Raw genomic sequence first — 24,286 nt, forward strand, 5'->3', positions numbered from 1 at the left:
CTCAAGAATATTACAGAGCTCCTGGAATTTTCCCAGAATGAGACTCATGCCAGTTGATAGGGCTTATGAATAGCTATCCATGGTATAAATTTGAAGAAAATCGTTGGAGCCATTTTCGAGAAAAACGTGAAAAACATGGTTTTTTAGTAATTATCCGCCATTTTTTCCGCCATCTTGAATTGAATTTTATTGAATTTCTTATTGTCGGGTCCTCATGGTATAAGGACCTTAAGTTTAAAATTTCAAGTCGATCGGTTAATTAGGAATGGAGTTATCGTGTTCACAGACATACACACACACACACACACATACACACACACAGACCAATACCCAAAAATCATGTTTTTGGACTCAGGGGACCTTGAAACGTATTGGAAACTTGAATTTGGGGTACCTTAATTTTTTTGTAAAGCAATACTTTCCTAACCTATGGTAATAGGGCAAGGAAAGTAAAAACATTTAAACATTAAACATTTAAACATTTAAACATTTAAACATTTAAACATTTAAACATTTAAACATTTAAACATTTAACATTTAAACATTTAAACATTTAAACATTTAAACATTTAAACATTAAACATTTAAACATTTAAACATTCAAACATTTAAACATTGAACATTTAAACATTTAAACATTTAACTATCTTGAATTAATATTCTTGAGAAAAGAGAACCATAATTGGGCATAGATTACCTCAATGCACATGACGCCGATGTAACCGTCCAGTCCCAGTAGAGTGGACTGCCATAGCACAGCACATTGTCATTATACATGAACTTGACCAACGAGATGCACCGAGCTGACATCCCACAAGGAGGCAATTCAGTTTGCAGTTCGGTTGTTGCAGTTGCATTTTCACTGGTTACTGATTGATTGCTGGCCTCAGTCACTGCATTGGATGCAGGATGCACTTGATTAGATTCGATATCTAGGTGCGATTTGATGGCTGGAGTTTCAGAATAGCTTTCCATATCATGAGACGTCATATATGTTTGAGTGTCATCAGGTGATGTTGTAATAGACAAATTCCAATCTGCAGGAGGTGTCTGAGTGGAGGTTTGTTGAGACTTGACATCAATCATTCCACTCTCCACCACTTCATTCGCTTCATCTTTTGGTGGCTCTTCACTACTTGTGTACCACTGTTTGTTTCTGTCACTCCAAGGACTCTCATAGACTTTATGCTCGTCACTTGCCTGACCCATCCATGAATCCTTACTCTCAATTGATGCACCACCCAATTCTTCCTCATCCATTGCTTGCCCCAATACTGAATTAATTTTGTCTATGTCGTCTTGTAAGTCTGGGACATCTGGAGACTCAGTGGTTTCAATATCTTGCGGTGTCACATCAGTTGTAGACTGTTCAATAATTGGTTCGGATTTGGTTGACATCACACCATCAGTAGTTATTTCTTGATCGTCATTCGTTTCACCTTCCACCAATCCACTTAAAGGTTTCTTGAAATATTTTTTGTCCATCTCATAGATCGTATTCACAGATGCTATGAGCTTCTTCAGGGCATCTTCAACTTCTTCATCATTTGCTTCTTTCTGTGACATCTCAGGTTTATCCACATAATTCGAATCTTCATCAGGTTCCATTTTGTCTTTCTGAATTTGATCATTGGATTGTTCTACAATTGAGTTTATTTTATCCAAAACATCTGGCTGATCAGTTTTGTCTAAGGGTGTGGTGTCTGTTGTAGATTGTACCTCTAAACTCTCTGTAGTTGTTGGTGATGGCGGGATTGTAGTTTTTTCCAAATTGTCACCATTCTTGCCCTCTTCTTTCAACTCGTTGATTGGTTTCCTCTTGTTTTTCATGTCCATCCCTACATCGTTGTTGACGGCCGCAATGAGATTGATCAACGACTGCTCCATTTTGGTTTGATTGTTGCTGCTGGAAGGTCGCTTTGTGTCTTGGCAGCACACAAAATGAGCGCTGGGAGTGAACGCTGACTTCAAGCCCTCGCAATGTCCGTTGCCATCGTCGGCGACAAAATCCTCGTCCAGTGTGCAGTCGAAGCCCAGCAGACAGTAGCCACCCCCTCCACCACACGTTCCCACTCCAGAGATTACAAATAAACCTGAAAACGAAATAGTACCGTACGCTACAATAATTATAATCACACATGGAAAACACATAAGTTATTTATAACGTACAGTATAATGTAGTAAAGTTGATGTTCTATACGGAATCTACATATTTCAATTATCACATTGAAATGAAATTGATAAAATTATTGCCGTCTTAAAACTTATCGATGAGCGATAACACCGACATTGGTCTACACAATATCTGCAAATGAACATTATGAAACTTATGTTTTTTGGTCGCATCAAGAGGCCTATCAACATGAGAATATGAAAAATGTGGTAAGGTATACAGCAACCTGTGCCTCATAAAAAATTCCATGATCATTATCTATTATTGATAATCGAATTGAGTGAGCTCTTTTTTATACAATGAGGCGATGCGGAACGTTAGCTAGCCTATCCCACAAAGTAGAAGAAATTTTCTCTTTCGTAATTTTTCAATCTTTGTGCCTGTTTAATTTAATTATTCCAAAATATAGAAAATTGAAAAATGTCAACGTTCATGTTATCAAGAGTACGGTATTATGGAAAATAGATCTTGCTGAGCTCCAATTTGTTTTAGAATTTCATACATCCACATGCAGGCTACACTCATAAAGACTTGAACCCACTTTAACCATTAAATAAATAAAATGTGAGGTCAATAATTCTAAACAGAAAAACGTAGCCTATTCTTTTCTATCACGTGAATAGTTCATCTATTACGGTAGGAGAATGAAACATTCATATTAAAACATAGGTTATATCACCATTTCCATCAAAATTTCAATATGATGTAAGAATATCAAAATGACCCTGTGGGAACAGTTTTAAAAGGTTACGTTCATCCAAAAATTTATTGCGAAATGCATGAATAACCTGTATAGCGGTATGTGATAGGAATATGGGAATATATTAGGATTAGTCTCTCTTCCATAGTTACAGTTGAAGTGTCAGCATTGATTGAATCAGAAGCAATAATTATTTTATTCAAGGCTGTCAAGTGAATCTCACCATAGGTGTCTGTCTATTGTAATAATTATATTTCACTTTCATTGGATGGTGTTCTAAAAATGAACTCATCCAATTTTCAATTGTCTAAACCAGTTTATGGTTTGTGGCGTCTGGTGCTGGTGTTACTTACCTGGGTCAACAGTGGGCAGACCACGAGCTGCCACCAGAGTCGCCATTAGAGGGACACTGAGTAGGAGCGGGCAGCATGACCACGGCTGGTGATGAGCTATGGCGCCCATTTGGTCCACTTGTGTGTCGGTCTCCTCTAACCCAGATGCGACCACGATTATTATCACACCTACCTATCAGGTCCCGTTACAATTACCTGTGGGTCAACAATCCAATTGCCATCACTTATCTATCATCAGCTTCACACTTTCAAGTTTGATCTATCGAATAATTTTACATTCCATGCTCTGTGACAAAGAATGAGTTATTTTGAAAAGGATGGAGGAGACTTCATTGGTTTTTTCCCGTGTTCACTTTCTGTTTATAACTAAGTTTTCATATAAAATTTCCACATATTGAACTATCTTCGTATATTATAAACTACTGTATTGTACGTAGTCCTACTCACATTCATTACTTCTTCTTTATTTGTGCGGTATTCAAAATGTTTGTTTCCATGCTACATATAGATTTTAATAGCATTATAAACTTTCAACTTTGTGGCTATTTAGTATGTATGGTGTATGTATGGTAGTGTATTGATTGGAAACCCTTCAGGATTTGTAGAAGCTTTCAAAAAATTTAGTTGTAAGAATGAAAATACTGTATTTCATTAGGACTGAGATTGAAATCATATAATGCATTTCAGATAGTTAATGATAAATATGTCATGGCGTCACTTTGTACTACAAGTTCGGTTTATTCACAATATTGGCGGTACGGAGAAAGAAAAATAGGTTGACTAGGTCACGTACCTAAAAAAGGTCACTCCATGACTCAATTATATTGTCATTCAACTGAAAAGATGCAAATAAAGTTCAAAGAAGAACAGACACGAAACGAACAAAAGTTTGTTTTTCCCGTTGATTTCCTGCCTTGAAAATAATGCTAAGAGTTTTTCCACTCATTCAAATTCAAATTATTTATTTGCCATTTTACAATACAATTTTCTCAAAACATAAACACAATTAAAAACTTAATTCAAACATTAACATGAAATAAATAATAATTCTTCTCAAAATTAGCTTATAGGCGTTGCCAGCAAAACCAGAGGTTTGTGTGCTGCAACGAGTATCAATCTTAAAAATCTTAACTTACAAAATTAATAAAACATTTAATCTTTATATCAATATTGAAAAATAAAAATAAATAATGAACAAAAGGAGTGCTTTATTACAGAGATGACTAAAGGATAAAACACCTTAATTGAAAATGTATATGGAGGTGACAAAAGATAAGGAGATCAATATTATGAAAGAGGTGAGATACATCAACATATTTTATCCATTCAACTATATTTCTCATGGATGACTTAGTAATATGTTTTTCTAGAAAGTGTTGAGGCACCAAGTTGATAAGTTTATTGCTGATGTAAGTGAATTGTCTTCGGCAAACATTTGAGTCAGTTCTATTTATAATATAGTTCAGATGCGCTCGGAAGTTGTATGACATCATGTATGGTTTAAATATATTTTTACATTCATTCAGGTACAGTATTACATTTTTTATATAGAGCTGCTTCACCGTTAGCATTCACATAATACTATATCATTCAAATCCAAATTATTCGCGGGCACCTAAATTTAAATACAGTAAAGTGAACTCAAACTTTTTACTAATAGATCTTGGGGGAATATTCACATCTATTCTTTCAACATATTTTTTCCATTAATATAATTTGATGTTAATGCAATTTTTTGATTGAGTTTTAAGTTAAAAAGAAAGGTTTGATTATTTATTGTTCCGAGTCGACTTGGAATGACCTCCAGTGTCCTCCAGTTCTTCATGCTCATATGTCACACATAATCCATTGTGTCCGATTTGACAGGAACTACACCGTTAAAATAATGAAAGCAACAGTGGTGAGCTATAGTGAGATTCACTTTAAACTGTCAGCATCGGTTGAATGAGATAGGGACAGCAATGTTATTTGCTGATAGTATAGAGTGACTCTCACTATGGAAGCTTGCTCAAATTCACGCATCATTATGTTGCTCTGTCGCGAATGCACAGTCCAATGGAGGCGATTGACCCATCGATTCAATATTATCAAAACCATACGTTATTGGTAGAGGCTAGAGGAAATGGGAATTACTTATAATAGAAATATTCAGCTCATGGTCGGTTAAAGCAGAGGCAAAAATATATTTTGTTCCTATTCAGTCAGTATTCTTTTCAGTATCTATCGTTAAACGTTGCGGTTTCACCATGTGGGAAGAGTTTGAATATTAGCAGGAAGTTAATATATAACTGGATGTTACTGGGATGCCACCAGTAGTGAAACTATAACTGGTTGATTATAATTCCAGATATGATTGACTTTAAGCCCGGTTTCATTGTTATGTGCAACATAACGTCGATTTCTTATAATATTCAGTAAAACGAATTGGATTTGAATAGCAATTAAAAGATTTGAAGAATTTCAAATTTCATGGTCAAAAACATGAAATGCGCTCGTGATGAACATCATCAAGAGCAGGAAGCTTGCATATTTCGGCCATATCATGCGGAGTGAAGAAAAATACTGCTGAAATCCGCTCTCCAAGGAAGGATCTATGGCAGAAGAGGACCAGAAAAAAGGAGAATATCATGGCTGGAAAACCTGCGCACGGCACCTAGTTCTCCAAGAATACAACAAAACATTTCAGGATGGCTGTAAACAGGATATCCATTGTCAGGCTGATCGCCAATTTTCAGAACGAATAGGCACTAGCAGAAGAAGATGTTCAGAAAATTTTGATTTGGAGAGGATTTGCCTGATCATTGTTCTATGGTCTCAAATTTTATCGAGAAGTGCTCATGAGGTGTTCAGGTATTAGATGTACTTGGGGTAGAAACGTGGTAATCGGGTTATTCGAGCTTCCCTACAATCACCCAAATAAAACATCGAAGGTTCAAGTATGCCAGGTATATGAGAAACGCTTGTGTTCTATTCTTCACCGAATAAGTTGCTACAGACACAGTACCCTTCTTGCCAAAGGGTCTCACATATGAATTATTCTCCCTTGACCGTTCATGCCCCTATTCGTGTGGGTTTTACCCACTTCCAGCTTCAAATCAAATTCCATAGAAAATCTGTCAAATTGTAGTGTAATCTGAATACAGTAATTTGAACGTTGAATGGAAGAGATAAATAATAATTTCAAGATAATCAATGGAATAGTTATAAGTTTGTTTGATTGGAGTTTACAAATAAATAGCCTAGCCATGCCCTTGGAGCTAGAGAGCTCTTTTGAGTCACATATCAACTTTTGAGACGCATCTAGCCCACTAGCTTTGAAAATCGATTCCGATGAATGGTAAGGGAAATAATCAAGTTGAAAGGTGAAGAGGTTCATGTTCATAGTGATTTATGGAAGAGATGCTTGTGTTATTGGGCCTACACAATAATTATTCAAGCTGCATTATACAGTGGCCTATTGAAAAATAATTTAAGATCTTATAAATCAGATTGCAATTATTGAATGAATTCCTGTAGATGAAGCAATAACGCAAATAAAATCTACGGTGATGATGAGCTATGATTTGAATTTTTGTGCATTCTGCTAATTGTTTATTTGCGATGTACGTTAATTATGCGTTTTTGGTTACAGTTAGTCAGTAAAAATTATTTAAAGATAAGTTGATTGCTCTCTCTCACTATCCTACGTGGTCGTGTGTTTATGGGGAGGATATTTTATATCCTTCTTAGAGAATCGACAATTATTTGTTGAAACACCGCCGATTTATGAAGTTACATCACATTATTATTTTATCATTATTCTGATTGCATTCAATCTATATTCTCATTGGTTTATACTTTGTGAAATTCGTTGAATAATTATAGCATTACCGTCATTTAATGTGAATTGGTGTATAAGCCAGTGAATATTGTAACATACATAAATAAAGAAATCTAATCTAATCTCTCTCTCTCTCTCTCTCTCTCTCTCTTTTGGTTCTGTCAAGTAGGTGAATGTGTGTCAGTTCGGCTCCGCATTCGAATACATATTTCGTAGGATTATATAGTTCAATTTACTACTAATTATACATCAAGTTATTCAGTTTTTCGAGCTTCATAAGATTGTAAACTTTTCTTTTCAATTACCTCATTCTCTTTTTATTTATTTCCAAAAAACGTTCCCAGTTCTTCAGTATACCTGTTCGTCTTACGGTACATCATGGTCAGGCCTAGAGGCATGCCAAAAAATGGGGTCAATGCTCCGAAGCCAGGGCCATCCCCAGCTATTTCTGAATCCTCATTGTCTGAGGAGGCCCTTCGCATAATGCGACTGCAAATTGAAGAGTCCGTTCAAAATGCAGTCACAATGGCCATGAAGAACATTCTCCAAGAAGTCCAGCCACTGAAAGTGGAGAATCAACGGCTGAATGAAAAAATTTGGGAGCTCGAGGTGAATTGTCACCTTAAAGTCGACGATCTGGAGCAATTTTGTCGCCGACACTTCATTCGTATTTTCGGCATCCCGGAGAGTGATAGTGAAGACACGGACCTGCTAGCGCTTGATGTCTTCAACAAGAAGCTGAACATGCCCGTGACTCTGACGGATGTCAACCGCTCGCATCCAGTTGGAAGGTGTCAACCACCTCAACAAGGGCAAGTGAAGCCGATCATCACCCGATCATCGTTCGTTTTGTGTGCAGCTACCGGACCAGGAAGATGATCTTCGACCATCATTGGCACAGGAATCATTGGTCATCTGACGGGAGGATCAAGATATCTATCAGCGAGGGAGGATCCAAGATGGTGCACACTGTCGAGAGGATGACCGACCTCCTAAAACTAAAGGTAAACTGAAACATTTCAGCATTCGATGACTAAGGTGCCCTTCACTACAAAATAGGAAAATAGGGAAGGTGCCCTTCATAGGAAAATCGTATCTATAAATTTCACAGTAGATAATACCTTGGCATTATTTATGATCAGACTTTCTGTTCTATAATAAATCTTTCCACTGCTATATACAGTAATTATTTCATTAAGGAAATCCACATTTGATAATACTCATTAATAATTTTTCTGTATAATAAATTCCCAAATCTACATCCTATGATTCAACTGCTATACTCCAAAGGGTACTAGAAAAATAACTACAACTTACTAATTACATCACTCGCCAAAATCAGTTCCGTTTTAATTCATAGTTTTGAAAATGCTGAATTTCAAATGAATTGGATGATTAACATACGTTATGGGTATAGGTGTAATCTCTTCCATATTGGGTGAACATAAATGATAACATCTACTATTGTCACAGCTTGAACGATAAAAGCCAATGTGTAAATAATTATTGCTAGAACAGAAAGATAGGTAGTCTGTTCATATGATTGTTTATATAGGGGCAGTGTTTCATTTAACGTCATCTAAGACATTTATCATTAAAATATCACAGTACTCAATTTGCTGCTTCAATTGTTATTGCAACTCCCAATAATTATTTATCCTTGTTCTCATACTTCACCGTTAAATTCTATTTAAAACTCATCTAAGAAAATCTCTAGCACTTTCTCAATCGTCTCCTCCACTTCTTATTTTTTTTCTCATTTTTCATCTTCCTCATTTCTATAGTTCTTATAATTACCCACTAGAATAGTGTTGTAATTTTTATATTATTATAACTGTTGGGATTGTTGTGATTGTTGTGATGATGATAATTATTCTTCTTAATCCCTCTTCATCTTCTTCTTCTTCTTCTTCTCTTCTTCTTCTTCTTCTTCTTCTTCTTCTTCTTCTTCTTCTTCTTCTTCTTCTTCTTCTTCTTCTTCTTCTTCTCTTCTTCTTCTCTTCTTCTTCTTCTCCTTGTTCTTGTTCTTGTTCTTGTTCTTCTTCTTCTTCTTCTTCTTCTTCTTCTTCTTCTTCTTCTTCTTCTTCTTCTTCTTCTTCTTCTTCTTCTTCTTCTTCTTCTTCATCTTCTTCTTCTACTTCTTCTTCTTCTTCTTCTTCTTCTTCTTCTTCTTCTTCTTTTCTTCTTCTCCATTCAATCACAATATGATGTGCAATCTCTAATTCTGTAGTTTAGTTTCAGAAGTTTTTCTCAATTGTGCACGCTCCTTATTTCTCTTCTCTCCTCCTCTGTTATTGTGATTTTTCCACTAGCTATCCAGTATGTTCAGATGTTTATTTACTCTGTTACTTTCTGCTAATATCCATATCTTGATATTCGATTCTTTCTCACAGTTAATCATACTATTCCTATTTCATTATATAAATATATTATTTATTATCAGTTGTATAATGTATCTTTTCTCATGTGATAACTTTCTTCAAAGATTTTTCATTTTTCTGCTGGCTTTTTCTTCTCTTTTGCAGTTTTTACTGGATTCCATCTTGCTCTATCTTCACTTGGACTCGATCTTCCACTACAGGACATCTCGTCCTATCCTCACCTGACTCGATCTCTTACTACTGGATTCCATCTCGCCCTATCTCCACTTGGTCTCGATCTTCCACTACCTACCTAGATCTGTTCCTTCACAATTTTCATCCTATTCACCATTCGGATTATCCACCACTGGAACTTCATAGATCTATTAAATATGACTATTTTACCTCTCGATCCAACTCACCATACTAATGAATCAGACACACTCATTGACCTTCTCATTGTTAGTGATCCCAACGAGGTTCTTCAAACAGGTCAAATCACAATCCCAGCTATTTCTGGACATGATTTGATCCACTGTGTACTTTCCCATAAGATACCTAAGCCAGAACAGAAAATTGTCACTTAAAACTTTGATGAAGCCGCCTTCCTGACTGATGTGGCTCAGACTCCATGACATCAGATTGAAGCGTTACCCTCAGTTGATGACATGGTCAAGACTTTCGAGAATTGGACTTTGACTTTGTATGACAAACATGCACCTTATTTGACAAGGAGGATTAATAGAAAACGATGGGTACCGTGGATGACTGAAGACATACTTAAGATGATGGAACGTAGAGACGAAGCACATAGAAAATTTAAAAAGACATTTGACTTGGACAATTTGATAGAGTATAGAAGCCTTAGAAATAGGGTTAAACAGGAATCACGGAACTCAAAGATTAGGTACTTGAATTCATTCATGACAAACAATAGACAAGACTAAATCACTTTGGCAGGGAATAAAAGAATTTGGGCTTGGCGAACAGAAATTATTGAATCACCAAATTGACTCACCATTGAACAATATAAATGACCATTTCGTTTCACACTCCACCCAACGCGACGAAGTTGTCATTACTAATCATATCAATGATCTTGAAGAGCAGGTTACAAACTAGATATACCAATTACTGATAAATTTCAATTTCATCCAATCTCAGAAGAAGACACTTTCAAAGCAATTCAATGTATTCATAATAATGCTATGGGTGTAGACAAAATTCCAATTAAATTTATCAAGAAGATGTTATTAGCTGTTTCACCAACCATTACATACATTTCCAACAAGTCACTTGAAGAAGGCGATTTCCCTGAAAACTGGAAGTTTGTTCTGGTTCGCCCTCTAAATAAAGTTGCATCACCCAATAAAGTTGAGGATTTCAGACCAATCAGTATTGTACCTGCATTGTCCAAAGTGCTAGAAAGACTTATTCATGCTCAAGATGTATAATTTCTAGACAATAGAAATCTTCATAACTTTCAATCAGGCTTTAGGAAATTCCATTCAACTGAGACAACTGTCCTTCGTGTCACTGATGATATAAGGTTAGCTATGGACTAAAGAAAATGCACCATCCTCACCCTATTTGATTTTTCTAAAACATTCGATACTGTTGATCATACAGTCCTTTTGAATAAGTTGGCTATTCTTGGTTTCAGTCACAGCTCGTTAGTTTGGTTCAAATCCTATCTGTTAGGTAGGAAACAATGTGTATCTGTCGGTGACAGAAAGTCAACTTGGAAAAACGTTATGCATGGAGTACCACAAGGTTCAATTTTAGGCCCTCTCCTCTTCACTTTGTATGCTAATGACCTTTCTTCCATTATCAAATCCTCCAGTTTCCATACTTATGCAGACGACCTTCAAATTTATTCAAGCTGTCCCATGACAAAAATTAGTAAAACAGTTTGAATAATGAATCAGGATATCAATTCGATAGTTGAATGGACAAAGAAAAATGGCCTTAAGCTCAATCCCATCAAAACACAACCCATTATAATGGGATATTCTCGTCTTATAGACAATATTTACCTTGAATCGATTCAAATACACAAAATTAGTGTAGACGGTAATGACATTCCTTACTGTAGCTCAGTTAAAAATTCAAGCATTATTATGAATAATACTCTTGACTGGTCAGAACAAGTGAACAAAACTTGTAAAAAGGTATTCTCAGCCATGCATGCATTGAAGAAAATGCACGATATCCTCCCTAGAAACATTAAATTATTATTGGTTAAATCTCTCATCTTCCCACATCTAATGTATTGTAATTCTGTTCTCAATGATATGCAAGTCACTCTGAATGATAAACTACAGCGTTGCCAAAATTATTGTCTACGTTTCGTCTACTCTCTCCAACGCCATGATCATATCACCCCAGCCCACATTGCTAGTTCAACATTAAAGCTTCCCGATCAAAGGCTTTTTCAAATAGTCAAGCTTGTTGGAGAAATACTTGAAATCTTGGAATACGGTAATCTGAACTATTTTAAAGATGAATTCAAATTTGTCTCTGAAGGTAGGAAGATAGAAGCTCGACATACTAGAGCCGGAGAGAGTACTTTAAGGATACCCAATCATCGAACTACTATTTTCACAAAATCCTTTCCAGTTAGTGCCTGTCGAGCATGGAATGCACTTCCCGTTACTATCAGGTCCATCAAGAGTAGAGCGAGCTTCATCCTGACTTTAAGAAAATATCTTTTGGAACAGATGACTGAAACTGTCCAGCCCTAGAACGATCACATGACAACCATCCCTCACCCATCCCACAAATACAAACCTATAAACCTATTATAGAATAAATTGTATACATATATTTTATAAACTCATGTTATTCTAATATTATCCACTGCATACTGCTGTATATCAATGAAAGTTGATTACCCTGATCCACTTTCAGCCTACTCCATCTTAATAATCAATGATTTGATCTTACTTACTTATATAATTATTTTACTTAATTAATTTTCTGTTTTTTTTCTCTTGAATCTCCATATTAATTCAAACTTCTACAATATTTTCATTCCTAAATAGATTCTTAGTTGAATTTATGAAATTATCGTTTTGGTAGAGAGTTAGTGGGAAGGATACTTCAAATATTCTTTCCGAAGAATGGACATTGATATGCCCAAAGCTCCGCCAATTTATGTAGATGCATAACAATATTATCTATTTTATCTATAGTTATTACGAATTGTTTTTTCCATATTATATGCAGCTCAACAATCATTTTCTTAGTTTATATTTTGTAAATTCATCTATAATTTTGCTGTATTGTAAGCTATTGTATATAAGTGTATAAGCCAGTATTTATATTGTAATCTACATAAATCTCTCTCTCTCTCTAAATTTGTGATAGAAATTGTAGAACGTATCATTCAGTTTATCTCTTCCGATGTGTGCTTTTCAAGGATTCCGTCCTGTGATAAATAAGGCTTTTTCCCCTGTTGCAACTTCTAAGAAAGTTTTTTGGAGATTGATGACCAACTAAGTGCGTAAGTAGTACACTCTGATGATGTCTGGTTGATGCTGTCACTTTGCATTCCTTGCAAAAGGAGAAAGTTCAAGTTCTGTCAAATGTCAACTGTGATGAGATCATCTAGTATGCTCAAAATTAATGAATGAACTTGCACTCTTACAGCATGAATACACATGCCTTTCAACTTGAAACTTTCATTACAAACCATGAATTTTTGCACAACAAGAGTTTCCATATGTGTGATGCAATAAATGATGGAGATTTGAAACACTCATTCAAAAAATATTTGAACTTACGACAAATTGGGTTGAATGCCTATAGATCATTTTTACCTATAGATCAAATTCATCTTCTAAATTAATATAACAGCATCTCAATTCCAATTGGAGAGTATTCCATATTGGAATGAGGTGAATTATATTTTTATCTTGTACGAGTATTTAAATTTCGACTTTTTTTCAAGCCGCCCAGAGTAGCCAAGACTACTCAAGGATAGTCCATATACAGTACTTTTCTTGGAGACTATACTGCTAGGTCTGCTAGCGCTTCCTGGTCATGGGTTCGAATCCCGCTCTAGGCATAGGTATTTGATAATCTCATAAAATCACCCACGCACTTTCCATTATAAACGCACAAGCTGAAAGCTCATGTGGGCATAATCTGCATTGAAAAAAGCATTCCACTTGCATGATTCACTTCCGTGATTCTCAGTCCTTGTTCTATATAAATTGAAACATGAACCCTAGACATTAATAATTACTCTACTTGGAAGTGGTTTGGATTCAATTATACTATAACCATATAGTCCTAAAAATGTGAAAGTTTGGAACTAGCCTTTTTCTACCAAATAGTACATTTCCAGTCATGAATATTGGAAAAACATTTTCTATAAACATGTTTCTGCACACAAAAACATAAAATAATATAATATTCAATTTGAAAGAATTTAATTGGGAATTCATATTTTGTGGAACATGGTAAATTTGGAGGCGAGTCGGATTATTCAACTCAAATAGAATACGGTAACTAAAATGATATTCTGTTCCACCTCAAAAAGGACAAATGAGCGGATTAATAATTGATTGGAATTATTCAATGTAGATTCTAAGAAATTCAATAATGAACAAGATAATCTTAATTTTTGCATACTCATTCTACAAATAGAATATAGAATGTGTGTTTGAAATTTACATTTGATTCGAAGTTGATTTACAATCGGAGTTGAGAGTCGGAGATTATGGAATTCGTACAACACTTGAAAATAAATTCATTCCACTGACCGGAGCTTGTAGATCAACTTGAAAACAGACTAATGCTTTCAAAGGATAACAAGAGAAACAGGGTAAAACGCAGAAGAAAGTAGGACCGCCGCTGTCAATGATATTTGTGTGATAACATGGAAAGAAAGCTGTGTTAAAAAATAACATGGAGTCGCCCGTAATAGAGATAAGCACAGTGAATGTGAGAATGTTGTCAACATGGACTTATGGACCGGCTTTTTCTATTGCTGTACTTATTTATATCACCCTACTTTCACACTAAACATATCATTATTATTATTTATATTTATCATTATGCTTATTATTCAATGAATCAGTGCATCTATTTTGAGCATGCTATATTTTTGAAATAAGGAAGAATGAAGTAGCGAACTAGTTACGGTATATTTTTGGGTATGAGGCATTGGAATATTGATGATAATTCAGGGGAATGCGTAGTAACTTATTAAATGAAAGTTGACGATAATAATATGATAGGCCAATGAATAAGGGTGAATGGAAATTGGAAAAATCCGATTTTTTCTTAGATAATGTCAAAATTGATATCTTCATCGAAATCAGTAGGCTACATATCAGAATGTTCAACACGGCAACAGCACGCAACATTGCGGTGGAAAACTATAAATTTTTTGGAAAATTTCTCATTAGAAATTGCAGTTCAACCAACTGCTGGAATATTATTAATTAGCAGTACCGTAGCAGAAGTCCTCAGTTCTCCTATTTATGTAGCTGTCATTGGATATTTGAAATAATTTTTATACAGTATTAATTTTTCATAATCTTGCTTGATGTGACTGAAGTCAATGCCAACAAATAGTCTGTATTGTACCTCCATATAAATCTCTTCTACATTTAGATTCTCACTCATTCTGTATATACATGAATTACCAGAACAGTTACTTAGCCCATCAAAGTTGAACCATTGATCTAATTTTCACTCAAATATTAAGATAAACTTAATATTCTGAAACGGTTCTTCCTTAAACCATGATTTCCACTCCACCACGCTTCCTAAATAGACTATCAATAGAAAATACTTCAAAGTCTATTTATCTCAATGTCTATTTTTAATCTACTTTTATTGTCAACTTTTACGTGGAATCAATAAGTTCAATGGCATAGATTCCTTATAGAGTGTGAACAGTCAGCCTCATAAATTTATTGTCTGTATTATTGTCCACATGAAGATGTTATCTGTATATAAAGAGTACATTAAAGTATAGCCTATAGCTTACACGTTAATAGTCGTTCTTGGTTATAATAGGCTACCTTTTTTGCTTAAATGATATGGCAAAGTGATGGTATTTTGCTTAAATGATCAGGCTACCGGTATGCGATTGTTTCTATCTCAATTAGCCCACATTTCAAGTTGGATGGGAAATTACTCATGATTCATTCTCGAATCTATCTCTAAATCTTATTGGTAGTGTAACTAATATGCAAGATAAATATAACTGAGATGCGATGGAATCTATCACATTATTCAATGTTAAACTCAAATTCGAAATAACACTCACGTTAAACAAGGAGCAAGAAGTATCTAGCTGACCGCTCAACCTGCTGTGATAACCGCAATCCTATAGGTTCAAAGTGCGAACTTCGCTGAGAATGTAGAAACTCTTTGGGATGCTCTCTATAATACCGCTCCTGCCAGCTGTGTCAAGAGCAGAGGATAACCACCTGAATGAAGTCAGGTCCAGTTCACTACGGACTTAGCGGCTTAGCTCTTCTACTCTCTCTCTCTCTCCTAGCACTCTCTTTACCCAGTCACTCTTCTCTCATTTTTTCACATACCTCTCGCTCCTATTTTTTCTCTCCCCTTCTTCTCTTGTCATCTCCCCTGCCCCCTCCATCAACTGTTTCACACTTCATCTGGGTCATCCAACCTAATCGCTTTTACACTGTTCTGTTGTTATAATCGTTTCATAAATTTATGTTTTCATCCTTGTTTTATTGTTATTTATTGACATATTTTCTCGTCTTACTACTATTCATAATATATCGTACAGGAAAATAAAATACGAGTACACTAGTATAACAATACTGTATCACAACATCAACTGCCTGCTAGCTAGAATTTTTTTACAAAAGTAAAAGCCTAGATGAAATCAAAGTTTTGAATTGTTGTTCTTTTTATGTAAAAGCAAGTTCATTGCTTTTGTGGATGAATGAGATTTTAGTATCTTTAGCGAGATTATCTTCACTAAAACTTGTAGTCATATGCATGCATTATAGTATTGTAGTGTGATTCTAGTTCTAGGTGTATTCAATCCTGTTTCATTCCATGATTTATTTTTTCACGATTTTTAGTGGCCCTACAAAAAATCATATACCTACAAGGGGAAATAATTACTTTTATTATAGTCATTGAATTTATTAGCCTAATCTTTGCAGACTAGAGGATCTTATCTGCAGTGAACTACTATATTGACATAGGTAACTAATAGTAAAGATACCGTTTAGAGTAAATAGATAGCCTACCGTTTATTTGAAAATATACATATTTAAGTGCCCCAGGAACTACATTTCATATTACCCTCATAACGCACTTATTAAGCAGTAAAATCTAAAGAAATAATACATGAACAAGAAAAGTGAAAAAAGAAAACTTGGGGCCATAGCGCCATACAGTATGCTAACACTAAAACGCTAGTTAAACGCTAAGCCACGTTTGTAAGATGAGTTAAATTAACGAACAGCTGACATATCCCACGATTTTTCCGTTTAAACCGAGTACGGTTTCTGCATACGGGCCTTCTAATAATAACAATAATTTTTCTAATATTTTAATAATTATTATTCATACTAATTAATTCTAATATTCATAATAATTAATTTAATAATATGTAAGTATTATTAAACCAAAGTTAAATTATTCACAAACAAAGTTAACTATTAATAGTTGAGTTACTATTAACTATTTAAACATAGTTAAAGTTTAATTTGAGTTGATTAAATAACTTTAAAACCGTCAAGTAACAGAATTTTCTTATTAGCTCTTTCATATAGCGCTATTTCAGACGGTTTATTCATCAGCTGCGGTGTCCGAGTGGTTAAGGAGTTGGACTTGAAATCCAATGGGTTCTACCCGCACAGGTTCGAATCCTGTCCGCAGCGAAACTTTTTGTATCGTGTCGTGCGTGAGCTCTTTATGAATACAGTATGCTGTTTATTCTAGGTTCACAGTAATTTTGTAGCCTTTTCAAAATACTAACATTTTCATTTATACCTTACATTTATATTTACATTTTTTGTACTTGCTCTAGTATTATACTGATATACTGATTTATATTCATTCTATCTATGTATTTTTAATATAGCCTATAGAATTTAGATTTTATAGAATATAATATCTATTATAGATAGAATTTTTGTTGGATCACATGATTTCCCACATCCGCTAGCGCTAAACTTTAATTCTTCCCTGAGTGCATGATTGTTGAATCAAAATTTAATCATGAAAATGATATTATAGAATGGAAACCCCTCAATCTCCTTATCATTGACAAGGTAAGCTACACAGGGTGTCATCCCGTGGTCAACAAGGGTGACAACCTTGTTTTCGAAATTGGTCCATTCCAAATCAAATTTGAAAACTTTCAAAGTCTCTCACGGTCGTATTTTTTGAGCCCAAATATTATGAAAATGGAGTAGAATGAAAGCTCAACATCGGCTGTATCAAACTTCATCTTTGGATAAGATCGGTCATCATATAAATGCGAAATCGAATAGACCTCATTTCTCATTTCCCGCTGAGCCCGAACTCTGAAACTTGGATTTTCAGAAAGCCCAAAATATTGACCTATTTTTTTCTAAATTTGGGCTAGATATTGTGGGGCTAGCTTCACGGTGTTGTAGAATAAATTGTGGTCCAATTGACGTATTAAATTCCGATGATTATCTATGTGAGTGCAGATCAGTAGGTAGATATGCGTAGCCAATACACCTTGGAATATTCCAATTTCAAATTTATCAGCAGCTGTTATCATTATAAAATAAATATTGTTTTTTAAAATGCATAATGCATATAATTTTGTTACCAGCAAATTGAATTAGATTGGATTTTCAAATGTACCGCCATAAAGACCCCATAAAATGGCCGCTTCGTAAGGAACACTGGTGTCTTGACCCGGTGAATATTTCAACGCTACTAGCGCTACCTACCAGCGAAATATTAAGTAGTAATGATGGAGTTCAAGTTGAGGTCCCAATCATATCTACTAGGTAGCGCTAGTCGTATAGAAATTATACAGAGTGGCTGTTCAGAGTACACTTTCCACTGTACAGAAAATGGTTTGAAAAATGAATTAAATGGTTTGTACTGTTTCACACATTTACGAATTTTCCTACACCTTTTGCAGCAGATTTAGTGTTGAGTGTGAAATCTCCATTTTTGCAACAATAGATCAATTGACAAAGGAATTTGGAGGGAATGTTTTAAACAAAATTTTTGACTTTGCAGCTTTGTTGAGACTAGTTAGGAGGAGAACATTTATCCTAAGTCCCAATTTGCAACTCATGTGCTAAGCGGGGTTGACGGTGATTTAAAAGTTGCATTTTTCAGCGTTTTGCTTCCACGCTCAAATCTTGAGAAAAATGCCTTCAACCGACATAACCAACTATTCAAAAATGAAGCTTGATAAATCCTCTACAATTTTTTCAGTGGAATTTTGTGATTTTACCAACAGTTCCCGAGATATTCGCTCTTGAATGTGTGTACTTGTTGAAATAACAGGTTTTTATCCAATGTTTTGCTCTTTCAGAGCTTATAACTCTCCAACAATGCATCATGAGAACTGATGCTTATTGTAGGTTTGTAGAGCATTGAATTCTCTTTGAAATGATGTATTATTTTACTATTCCAAGCTCTTCTTTCATTGTTATAGCAGCTTCAATGTAGGGGGTGAAATTTTCATTGCTGCAACAATTGATCGTTTGACAATGACATTTGAAGGGGGCCTACTGCGCATGCGCGGTGACGCCAAAATGACGTCACGTACTAAGAATATTCTGTACTAAGAATATTTTGGTTTACCGGGTACTGTGCAACATCAATGTTTACTTCCGAAACAGAACATTCTCAGTTTTCAGCGAAATCCGAATTGACCTATCACGCTACACGAAAATACTCATGGCAGTTGTGATTTGAAAGTAGAAAACGGTCTGAAAATGTTTTAGTTGTGAGCTGATAAAAAATAGTGGAGAAGTGAGCGATCAAGAATAGAATGATCTGTATGAGGAAAACATTGAAAAAAGCCTTGTAAAGTCTTACTTCGAAATCCATCCAGGATGGAAGACTGTGACAAAGCCACGAAATCAGGCCATTTGGTCCAGCATAGTGGAAAAAGCACCCAAAACGAGAAAGATACCAGGAAAGAAAGAAAATGGAAAAAGATAGTAGAGATAAAAAGAAGTGAAACAGAATAAGAGACGAACAAGAAGGAATGGAATCGAATTGGACGAGTAAACTAAGGCAGAATGGGAACAGAAAAGGGGAGTAGATAAAATATTCATGAAGAAAGGAATAAAGTATAGAGGAGATGAATTAGAAGTAGAAGAACAATGAGGAATAGAAATAATAAAAATGAAGAGGAAAGGCATAAAGTTATGATTCTTGATAGATAAATTTGGAGTGGAGTAGAGAGACCAAATAAATAAAGAAGGAATGAAAAAGTAAAATAATGAAATTTGAAATAAAATCTGGTAGTGTAAGTACACATAAAAATTATGAAGAATAAAAACATAAAACTAACACAATTGGAATCTTATTCATTCCAAGTCACAATTCACAATTACAAGCAATAGATCATAAAACCACACATATAATAATTCATAATATTTTAATTGAGTAATAATATTATTGGTATGGGAACAAAAGTACAAACAGGAATCAGACAGGCGAGGACGAAAATGAAACAAAAAAGAGAGTGAGCGGTAAGTATCTTTCTGCTTCTGAAACTGTAGAACAGACAACTGGAAAAAGTTAACAAAGAAACTTGATGAAATTTTAAAAAGGAAAAAGAAGAGAAAAGAAACAAAAGGTAAGATAGAAACGTGACATTGCCCTTGGTGGCTTCTGCAGACTGTAGGCCACAATCGTGTCACGTCTAAAAGCCGAATTAGAAAATGGAACCGAATTAAATGTTTATCCAAGTGTTAATGATGATGAAAATGACATGCGCTGCTCTTGGTTTCACTTGGCGATCACTTTCTTTGCGATTTACTGAATTTCACAGGACTTTGGCGGTGAAATCATCGACTGTGGATAATGTTCAGTGAACCAGCTCATTCTGATCCGTCTTGACTCAAAATTTTATTGATTATGATTCTTCAGTTTTATTTGAATTGAAATCTTTAATTATTAAAATCCAAGGAATATAGATGTCAATAAACATACTATCATGATTACATTGTATACAGGGTGATTTTTTAGTCATGTTGGCAAGTTTTTAATGTAATTTATAAAACGGAATTTTAGTTGTAATGAAAATGAATAGTTTTTGTATAAAAAAGAAATAATATAATATCGTATTACTCATTTCGTAGTTGATGGAGATTTTTAAAGAATATGTTAAAAATGTCCAACCATTGAAGTTATACACGCTTTGTCTCATCTTCCATGACAGAATAAGTTTATTACAGGACGACCATAGAATGCACATAGAATGCTACATTACCCAAGGATTATCACTGCCATTATCGTACTCCGCACTGTGTCGCACTGCCGTGAATATACCAAATGAGTAGAGCTATCAATATTGTGTGACAAAACAAAATTTTCTTCAACTGGAAATAAATTACCACACACTTACAATAACCAATAGGCTGTAGTTCCAGCAAATTCTTGAGATGCGTATATATACTGTGATGAATCTTTTGAATAAATTTCATGAAAGGAGAGAATTAACTAGGAAAATTGTAATTACCCTTATAGAATGAAAGATCTGCCAAACGAATAGTTAGCATCCGAGCGATAAGGCTTTCTTATCAACAGCTGAGTATCAGATAAGAGTACTGTTCTGTACTACGCATTTTTTCAGAGAATTATTTAATAAAATTATAATTATTTTGCAAATTGAGTACAAGTCACTTATGAATTGTTCATTGAACTTTTGGAGGTTACACTTTTGTTAACTATTGATCAGATGTTTTGTAGCAGCTCAAACACAGCTGACTGATTCAATATATTATAAAATGTCATGCCAGGTTTTCATGTAAGCTATAATATTATTTCTAAAATTAAGAACTATTGATGAAGGACCAAGAATTTCAAATAAAAAAATAAAATGTATGTATTATTGTTAAAATTATTTATTATTCACGAAATTACATTATAATGTTGAATGTTTATAACTAACTGGGTCATAGCATGAATATTGTATTACTGATAAGAGCAGCAAAAATTAATTATAACAGTTTCGAACATGATAAGAATTGTGCAGAAATATTAAATTATAAATTATTGATTCAACTGAGCCACATGGTGAATGAATCTCTTTGGCAAGTCTAAGCCAATCATATGTCATAGAAATAGCACCAAAAGGGATGATCGTTTGAAAACATCATATGTTAATCTGTTATCAGACAACAAACCTGCCTTATCATATATGCTAGTGCATGTACACTTTATAGAGGAACTATGTCTAGAGAATTAAGCAATTTAAAAAGTTATACAAATTAAGTTATTATTGTAATAAAAGGAATTATATTTTACTGCTTGCCACTGACGTCATGCCTACGTCATAATCATTCTATCAATGGCAAATTTTCATGCAAATTAATTACACAGAGATTCTCAGAGAAAATGTTCTAGCCCAAGGCTTAGAAGAAGACACTTCACTTCCCTTTTAAAATCCTCACCGTTAAGACCTGTTAAAGTTACCAAAGACCTATTAGTGAAAATTTGTTCGATTTCTATATATTTTATCTGTGAGCCAATATTTTAGGCTATTTTATTTGTTATTTGTAAATTTATTTAATCGATCGATAATTCGAGAAATTCAAGTTTAATTATTCCCCAATTATTTTGGTGAAGGAGATATTTAATAAGAATTCCACACGTGCTGAGACTGAAGCCTGGACCGGCCACCGATCAAACAAATTTGATCTAAAGTAACCACGACCGCCAAGAGGATTCACGTGAGTTTTAAAATTTGGGGCCCCAATCTTCGCTTCGAAAGAAATTACAGTGCAGAAAATATAAAACTTTCTTCGTTAAATTAATGGCCACGCCGACAAGCGCTTATAACCATTAAGATCTTAGATTTTATTCGGTATAGAATTTATAAGAACTTGTAGTTGATTAACTATCCTCCGCTGCCAGAACCACGACCTGAGCAATTTTAAAAGTCTTTTATCATTTATTTTCACTATTTTTCAAAAAACTGTTAAATTTATCAATTGTAAAATTCTGTTGAATCATGCATGGTGTCATGCGAGTACAAGCACACTTTTGATCATTTTGTTAATGTTAAAATATTTTCAATCTGTAATTCAAGCTTTATATCTGCACTGTCGAATTATATATTTTATTATATTATATTTCTACTTTATCAATTCGTCTTCTGAGTTCGATTATTTCTTGAGCCTGTCAATTATTGTGTCTGACACGTTCTATATTATCAAGAACTGATCGAGTACGATCATTTTTGAATAATTGATTCAACCTGGATATTGGAACAGATCTAAGTGGATGTAGTGTGTGGGGTCAGATCGAGATTATCTATTCTCTGTCCTTACCTGCTCATATATCAGCTTTTATCTGTTACCAACTTCGACTTCGAGCGAATTCGTCAACTGTACAGCAGATGCAGCTGGAGATCATATAATTTCCTACAATAGAGCATAAGACCCGACAAGACTCTGTTCTCAAAATATATTCCGAACGATATCTGGTCCTAGTACCCTATCTTAATCCTTCGGAACTTATTAGAGACGCAGTCCCGTAAATTATCTACATCGGGATTTTTGCTCGACCTGTATGATTTTATATGCTGTTCCATCACAGGTAATAATCTTAAGATATCCGTATTCAGTGTTTAGCAATCGCTATACTACTTTTAAAAATTTTTATCATTATACAATCTGTCATAAGAAGAATCAAGGGTGAGCGAGTGTTTATGCCTCCCGCGATTCAGACGATTGTATCGAATCTTGTAGTGACTCAATCAGTCTGGTATTCACTTAGCGTCCACGCACGCATTTTCAAAATTTATAACCTCAATGCTGGTGACTCAGTACAAGATTCATTATACGTGTATCGACCTATCCTTGGAGGCGAGAGTAAACCCCCAGGAAGAGCTTTACAATACTTAATATGCGTCATGGACATGCGCATTCCACTTATTATAAGCTGATGCTATGCTTATCATCATTGACATGAAGTAACATAAGGACATAACAATGATCGAGGTTGTCATTAGCAACCAGGTGACGGGCAGTTTTATTGAAGATGCAAATATATTGAACCTCGACTTCCTGCCAACCTATACAATGCAGTACCTACATTGAGTATTTTTTGCCATTTCAATACAAATTCATGATTTGAAATAAATAAAAAAGTATAAGTACCATTTCACATTTCAATTGTTTCAATTCATGAGAGCCATGAAATATTTTAAATCATGAGAGCCATTTATTAATGAAATACCGTACATGAGAACTATGACATTTTAAAAGCTATGACATGAGTTGAAACAGTTGGAGCATTTCATCTATCCCTATAAAATATTATAAGCTCACTGACTCACCCACTCACTGACTCACTTACTGTGTGTTTGATCACGATTTCTGAAAAACCACTGGATGGATAGCAACTAAACTTGGAATACAGCTTCCTTATAGGTCCTAGGTGCACACTAACTAAGAAATATTTTGGCGATAATTCAACTTAAAGTGTGATTTTTAAGGGTTCAGAGTTCTTCTTTCAGCATGTATATTCTTCTTCCTCCAAACTCCTGATCATAACTATTGTAATGTCCCTTCCACATGTGATCGAAAGTACCTAGAATACATTCTAGCAGGACTTACTATAATAAGTAAAGAGCTGGCTTATACTCGTATGTGATAGGAAAATTATGTTTGTCGCATCATCACGTCTGAACTACTGGAC

At 34.6% G+C, this 24,286-nt stretch overlaps 1 protein-coding gene and 1 non-coding gene across 4 annotated transcripts in view; one reads left to right on the top strand and one right to left on the bottom strand.

Annotated features, from left to right (window-relative positions):
• LOC111060957 overlaps positions 1-24,286 on the bottom strand; it is a 95,838-nt gene that overhangs the window by 21,775 nt on the left and 49,777 nt on the right. The window contains exons 1-3 of one of the 3 annotated variants that reach the window (XM_039427383.1): positions 15,693-15,873; positions 3,227-3,421; positions 698-2,093 (exon numbers count right to left, since the gene is read on the bottom strand). In XM_039427383.1, coding sequence (XP_039283317.1) covers positions 698-2,093; positions 3,227-3,335 — 1,505 coding nt within the window. In that variant the 5' untranslated portion in view covers positions 3,336-3,421; positions 15,693-15,873. Of the gene's footprint in view, positions 1-697; positions 2,094-3,226; positions 3,422-15,692; positions 15,874-16,656; positions 16,790-24,286 lie in introns of those variants that run through there. The other 2 variants (XM_039427382.1, XM_039427381.1) reach the window with 2 other exon arrangements.
• On the top strand, positions 17,211-17,292 carry Trnas-uga. The gene has a single exon. It is a non-coding gene; the product is annotated as a tRNA-Ser (tRNA).

This window comes from Nilaparvata lugens, chromosome 4, assembly GCF_014356525.2.
Source record: "Nilaparvata lugens isolate BPH chromosome 4, ASM1435652v1, whole genome shotgun sequence".
Taxonomy (NCBI): domain Eukaryota; kingdom Metazoa; phylum Arthropoda; class Insecta; order Hemiptera; family Delphacidae; genus Nilaparvata; species Nilaparvata lugens.